At 24.7% G+C, this 7758-nt stretch overlaps 1 protein-coding gene across 1 annotated transcript; it reads right to left on the reverse strand.

Annotated features, from left to right (window-relative positions):
* Positions 1-1003: 1003 nt before the first annotated feature.
* Positions 1004-7384, reverse strand: LOC130946284 (fatty acyl-CoA reductase 3-like). The gene is made up of 10 exons (XM_057874959.1): positions 7184-7384; positions 6997-7100; positions 6616-6818; positions 4550-4650; positions 3461-3653; positions 2556-2717; positions 2366-2447; positions 1616-1897; positions 1388-1515; positions 1004-1281 (listed from the first exon to the last, which is right to left on the reverse strand). The coding sequence occupies exons 1-10, from the start codon at positions 7260-7262 to the stop codon at positions 1125-1127; spliced, it is 1491 nt and encodes a 496-aa protein (XP_057730942.1). The 5' UTR covers positions 7263-7384; the 3' UTR covers positions 1004-1124.
* Positions 7385-7758: the final 374 nt, after the last annotated feature.

Raw genomic sequence — 7758 nt, forward strand, 5'->3', positions numbered from 1 at the left:
GAGCACGAACATAAGCTGAGTGTGGCAGAGATGAAGATGTTGAGATGGATGAGTGGTCATACGCGATTGGATAAAATAAGGAATGAAGATATAAGGGAGAGAGTTGGAGTAGCACCCATTGTGGAAAAGATGGTTGAATCGCGTCTCAGGTGGTTTGGACATGTGGGAAGAAGACCGATAGAACATCCAGTCAGGAGGGTGGATGAGATGGAAGATGGACAAAGAGCGAAAGGCAGAGGAAGACCTAAGAAGACCATCCGTGAGGTGGTCAAACGAGATCTACATGTAAACGGTCTCTCTGTAGACATGATACATGACAGAGCACAATGGCATCGTTTGATTCATGTAGCCGACCCCACTTAGTGGGACAAGGCTTTGTTGTTGTTGTTGTTGTTGTATTCATAAATTCATAGATACTTAACATTTATAACATTTATAGTTAGATATGCATAACATCTATATATAATTCATATTAATAACTTCCATCATTTTTGTTAGATGCATACAAGAATGAAGAAGCATAGTTTAATATTTTTGGAAATTGTGCTTAAATTGATCATTAACACTACTGGTTATTTTTGAGTTAATTAAGTATGGTGAGTAATGGAAAAGAGAGTTGCCAGAAGCAACAAGAAGTCCAAAATTTAGCAATAGAAAACATTTCTTATATAACATCTACTAATCACAACTGTTCAAAGACTATTTTACGGTAATGGATAAACTTTTAACATCAAACGTCGAAAATTCGTCGAGATTTTTTTTATCCCCCTCAATCCAATGGTAAATTAGTAATTTTGCTTGTAGAAAAAAAATTTACCGGTGAATCTTTCTATTAAATCTATTAGAACATTTATCACATAAAAATCAACATTTTTAAATTTTAATAACACTTGTAATAATACATCAATAATCATCAAATTATTTTACATTACACACGAATATATATATATATATATATATATATATATATATATATATATATATATATATATATATAAGCAGTATAAAACTTAAGGATCATAAGACAAATTGACACGCGTAATAAGTTGTGATATTACAAATGAATTACACATGCTTTATTATTATTATTATTATTATTATTATTATTATTATTATTATTATCATCAATTGATGAAGACATAGTCGGTGATGCCAGGAAAATGGATATTCATGAAGTATTGTTCCCAATCAATAACTTTTGGATCAAAGTAAAACAGATCCATCTCTATCCTTCCTTCCCTTGCCGTTGCCAATAACTTGTCTGTGTTCGTATTATCAAATCTGTTTGCAAAACAAATTAATATATAATTAAACCAATATTATTAAATAATAATAATAATCAATATTATTTAAAGTTAGCTGATAATTAATATAACGATGAACTTACACGCCATTAAAAAATACGTAAGGCTTGTAAAGATCAACGAGCCGCATAACACCATGGATCTTTCTATAAAGTTCATGATACGTTTTTTGGAAATACTTGCCTGATGCTTTGTTCACCAGTTGTAATCCCTGTCAAGTAATGCATGCATGCAAACTCCGTAAAACTCTATTCCCTAATTAAAATCAAAGTATATTATATATAATAGGATCGTTTATGAAAAGCTAAAACCTTCAATGGAAGCAAGTAGCGAATGAACATGTATCTGCGGAAGCTTGCCATGTTATTCAATATGGTAACTTTGCCAACTCTGATAGGCTTTCCCTTTTTATTGATCCAAGGTTTTGCAGTGAAATATTTGAAGGAATAGTCACGGAGATCGCCGTATTTCACAGGGTTGCTAACAGAGGAGCCCACATGGTATATGATGTTATCATAATTACTACTATAACCTTCGTTTCCATGTGCCACCATAGCCACTATTATTGCATTCACTACCATGTCAGCCGGTATCTGCATATCAAATTCATTAATAAGATTAAAAATGACTACCATCAAATTTAATTTGATGGTTACAATATTAGAGATATAATTATTTATATATTTTTTTATTAATTTTATCTAAATGGCTTAAAAAATAAGTAATGACTACTAATAAATCAAATTTTTGTTGATATATATGTTGGGTTACTGTAAAAAGTTCTCAAAAAAATTAGAGAGTAATCAAGTAAGATAATATAAAATAGAAAGAAACTATATTTAACTAAAAATCTTAAAAAAGTAAGTTAGTGAGTATCTCATTTTATAAAATTTTTACTCTTTTTTATTCTTTTTAATGTGAGACAAATTTTATATCCCCTTCACACTTACAACATTAACAATATGTAATAATATTAATTGTATGATAGTTTAATACTTGGTTTTGACTATTGATGAATAGGATAGTAAATTCATATTTAATAGTTTGATCAAGTTACTCACCGCATCAAAAACTTTCTTAAGATCTGCAAGGAAGCAGGATAATTTTCCTTTACCATAAGCAAGAATCATACTGTCTATGGTTCTGCGCCACGTAAAAAAGTAATATGAAAGTGCATGAAATGTATAACAATTTAAGGAAACGTAACATAAGAGGAGGCATAAAATTGATAGATCAATATTTCATTCGTACCTTGCACCTTCGATCCAACCTGGAAAAGGTTCTTTATAAGTGCTAACAATCATGGTAGGACGCACAATAACAATAGGTATGTTTTTCTTTGAAATTTGTATAAGCATTTCACCCATGGCCTTTGTAAATACATATGTGTTTGGCCAACCATATAGATTTGCTCTGAAAATAAATTAAGATACAGTATAACCATAAACTATTAGCCCTGAGTTTTGTGGTAATTGGTGAAATATAATTATCAATCCATTATAATTTTCAAACATAAAGTAAATTAAATGAATAATTATGTAGTGATATAACAGAAAGAAACTCAGATGTAATTGTTGTAGTTAATAATTGAAAATTATTAATAATTTTATAAGTTTAACTAAATTGTCATCTAATCATTCAGAAATTCTTTTTCTAAATTTAAAATTTTCAAAAAATTTTAAAAATAGCTTTAATATTTATTTTTTTTATTTTATCTTTAATATTTTTTATATGTTTTAATTTTAGCTTTATTTTAATTATTATAATTTAGTGTAGTATAATGTAATTTAAATATTTTAATTTATTATAATTTAATTTTTTATTTCAGGTATTTTAAATTATACTTTAATTAGTATCATTTTAATTTAAGTGATATTATTATGAACATAAAATTAAATTACAATAAATTAAAATATTTAAATTATATTAAAATATTTAAATATAGTATAAAATGAAAGAGTAAAAAATTGCCTTTTATACATGTGACCACACCCTTCATGTATATCGCCTAGCTAATATAAGACTTATAAGTGGATTTGTGTAATTAAAAATATTTTCTTTGTTTAAAATAAAGAATGATTTTAATTCATTTAAAAAAAAATTCTGATAATAATTAATAAGTAGCTAGTAGACTAGTAGAGTAATTTAATTCAAACCTTTGGATGCCTAATTCCTTCATGGCGAGTTTAATGTGATGTTCAGAGGCTCCTTGTTCCCGAAGCTGATTGAGTTTTTGTTGCACCAACTTCATTTCCATGTCAATGTCTAATCCTGCCGCTCCATTCAACGACACACCCATTTCCTGTGGATCCTCTACTACCACTCCTCCTCTCTCGCCACACACGTATGCTAATTCAATATGCCATTCAATTACATCAATTAGTTACGCATTTATTAATTAGTAGCAATAGATGTTAAAATTTAATATAGGAGTCACTTAGATAAAGATGACTAAAACGTATTTTTTTAAAAATATTTTTTATTATCTAAAATTTAACATATATAATCAATTAAACCGTATTATTTTATTAAAATTAGGATTGACAAATTAATTTGACCGAAAAAATAGTGAATCAAATCTTAAATCGGTCTAAGTTAATATTATTTTTTATAAAAAATAACTACAATACCCTTATTATAAAAAATATTTAAATACTCCTATTATATATATAGAATAATATTACACATTTAAGTTTTTCTATTAACCAAGTCCAACCAAATTGATTTAACATAACAAAAATTAGTTATAGGCTTATAACTAACATTATTCCAAATTTTATTGTTTAGTTAGGTTGGACTTAGTTCATAAAAAAATTTGGATATATAACATTACTTTTATATATATATATATATATATATATATATATATATTGAAAACTATAAATTCTAATTTTATAAAGACAGAAAAGTAAAGGGTTAGAATTTAAAATTTTTAAAATTAATATATATATATATATATATATATATATATATATAATAGAAGTATTTTAGTTATTTTTTATAATAAAAATATTATAGTCATTTTTTATAAATAAATAATATTAATTTAGATTAATTTAAAATTTGATTTACTATTTTTTAATTATATTAATTTATTTGACCTAATTTTAATAAAAATAACACAATTTAATCAATTATATATATTAAATTTTAATTAATAAAAAATACCTTTAAAAAAATATTTTAATCTTCTTTATCTAGTGACTTCCTTTAGTATAATGTATGTAATAAGGAAATGTACTAGCCTGTTGATACGTGAAGAAGCACTTTGAGCTTAGTACATTTTTTGGCGAAGTTCAATACATGCTTAACTCCGAATGTGTTAGTACCCAATGCAATATCGTATCTGTATTTAATAACAATAATAAGATCATACATTTTTAGTCACGCACAAAGTAGTAAAGGATTGCATTATTGCAGAATATATGCTTAACTCCGTATGTTGTTATTTTGTGGTTACATACGAAATTCAATGATTTCAAATTTATTATATATTACTAATTTTATAATTAAAATGTATTATATATTACTTTTTTATTATAGTTAAAATATATTTTTTTTTTAAATTATGAGCTCTTTTTTTTTTAATTATTTCTCTTATTTATTCACTCATTCTATTTTTCTTATATATATCATTATCAATAATTAATTACAAATTTGATAATCAAAATATATAATATAATATTCTTTAATTATATTCAAATTAAATTAAAATTAAAATATAACTATATTATATATTATATTTATATATTACTAACTAATTTAATAACTAAAATATGTCATGTGACACTTTCCTATTAAAATTTAGAAAAAATATTTTTTTTCAAAATTAATAAACAGTCTTCTTATATTCTCTTATCTACCTCTCTTTTTTTTTCTATTTTTCTCTCTCCTTTTCTCTCTCTCTCTCTCTCTCTCTCTATATATATATATATATATATATATATAATTCATATTTTATATTAGTAATTTGATAAATTAAAATATGTTACTATATATTTTTTATTATAATTAAAATAAATTTTTTTCTTAACTTTTAAAATTAACAAACTATCTCTCTCATTCTTTTTTTTATCTTTCTCTTTTTTTTCTTATTCTCTATTTTTCTCTACCTTTCTATTCTACAAAAAATAAAATTAATATAATATAATTTTTTGGGTAAAGTATACTTTTTGTCCCTAAAATTTGACAAAATTTCAAAATTACCCCTAAATTTTATTTTATTTTAATTTTTTCTTAAAAATTTTTTATTTGCATCAAATATACTCTCAACGGCTAAATTTTTAAAAAATTTAAGACCAATCTAACAATAATGTATGAAAATTATGCTTGATTTGCTTGCGTTGAGGGTTATTCTTATGAAATTGTTGTTGAATTGGTTTTAAAATTTTTAAAAAATTAGCCGTTAGAGATATATTTGATGCAAATCGAAACAAAATAAAACATAGATATATTTTTAAAACTTTTGTCAAACTTTGAGGATAAAAGGTATACTTTACTCTTTAAATAAAAAATATTATTATGTGCATATTTTTTATTTAGTTTTAAATTTTTACTACTTATCTTTTTAATCTATATCTTCACTTCTTTTTTTTCAAATATTTATTATATATAATTTAGAAAAATACTAGTATTGTGATTAAAAGTTAGAATCAAGATTCAATTGTTTTAAAAAAAATAAATTTGAGTTAATTTTATAACTATTAATATAATTTTTTTATGCAAATATCTAATTATATTTTTATATATATAAAAAAATATTATTTTTAAATTACAAGCATAAAAATTATTTATTTCTATTTGTGCAACAAACTTAACACCTAATCAAATATAAAAGTATACACGTTAAATCCTTTTAAATTTTAGATAACGAATATTATTAAAATTAATTATTTGTAAAAAATTAAATTCTTTCATATGAAAACAATAACTAAAAAATTTATTATTTAATTTTGTTTTTATATATAGAGACCCTGGTCTTTTTAGTCGATGGAGACTTTTGTCTCTTATTATCATTTTATAAATGTAGTTTAATGCCATAAATTTTGTGTCATAATCTGTAATATCATAATCGATCTAATTTTAAAAGATTTATATTCCCGTAATAGTATTACAAATAAAAATACTAGTTGATATATATATATATATATATATATATATATATATATATATATATTTGATAACAAAAAATGATCAAAATTTGTCTTATTTAATATCATTAATTATTACAATAATTAATGAAAATGAATACTAAATAAGACAAATTGTAGTTATTTTTCTTGTCACTCTAACATTATCGATATTTATATACCTTTCATCAAAGCTAGTAGTTGCAGCAATATTAACTATAATATCAGTTTGATTGCAAATATGATCCATTAGAATGGAGTCCTTCAAATCCAAGTCCTGTTTAGAAATGTCTCCAGGTACCACACTCAACTTTTCTGACACAAAAGAATTGAACTTTGTACCCAACTTTTCCTTTAGCAATGTAAACAACTCCTTCCCTACGATCTACATACATATAAAAATGTAAGCATACAACACAGGAATATCAACTATAATAGACATATTTTGAATTTTGAAAAAGATTGTAGAGAATAATATACAAATACATGCATGCACATACATCAAAATATAAGATAAATTAAATAAACAAATAGAAGATACATATAATATATATATTTGTCACCTCATGGTGCAAGCGATGAGTAGCAGATTCAATATCGGTAGCTCTCAAAAGAAGGTAAAGTTTTTTCACATTTGATTGACATCTTAATATCTTCTCCACAAAAACTGAAAATTCATAACAATTAGACATTAATTAAAAGCATATGGAATTAAAACAAGTTGCATTGTTTTACAACACATGTCACTACTTTTTGCTAGGAAGCCAGTGGCACCAGTGACTAGAATGGTCTTGTCCTCAAGGAAATGCAATACGCTTCCCAATTCCATTTGAGATAATTAAGTAGTCCTTCTTATGATGAGAAGGAGAAAATAATGAAAATAATGAACCAAAATAATGTGTTAGACTATAGATAATATGATTACACATGCATGCCCACAAGGTTTGCTTTGATTCTTTTATTGCACTCTTCTCTTGGTGTTCATATTTATAGGGGAAGCCAAGCACCTCACATGTCGTACCCATCCAACAAAAAATATCTCCAATTATTACGATGCATGAACTTGATGGTGATGTAAATGCATGTGGCACACTCATTGTCGCAAAATTGAGAAGTGTGAATGTCACACACTATTAATTCGTTCACCGAACCTACCTAAATTATTATAATTAATTAAGTATACATGCAAATAATGCACGTGAAAATATGGCTCATGAGAAACAGATTTGTGTCTCCCATCAACATTTTAATTTGTGGAGCATATCCTTGTTGTTAAATTATTCACCACCCATGAAAAGAAAAAAAAAAGAAAATAAAAAAGCAGT

The sequence above is a fragment of the Arachis stenosperma genome, chromosome 8 (assembly GCF_014773155.1).
Source record: "Arachis stenosperma cultivar V10309 chromosome 8, arast.V10309.gnm1.PFL2, whole genome shotgun sequence".
In the NCBI taxonomy this organism is placed as follows: Eukaryota; Viridiplantae; Streptophyta; class Magnoliopsida; order Fabales; family Fabaceae; genus Arachis; species Arachis stenosperma.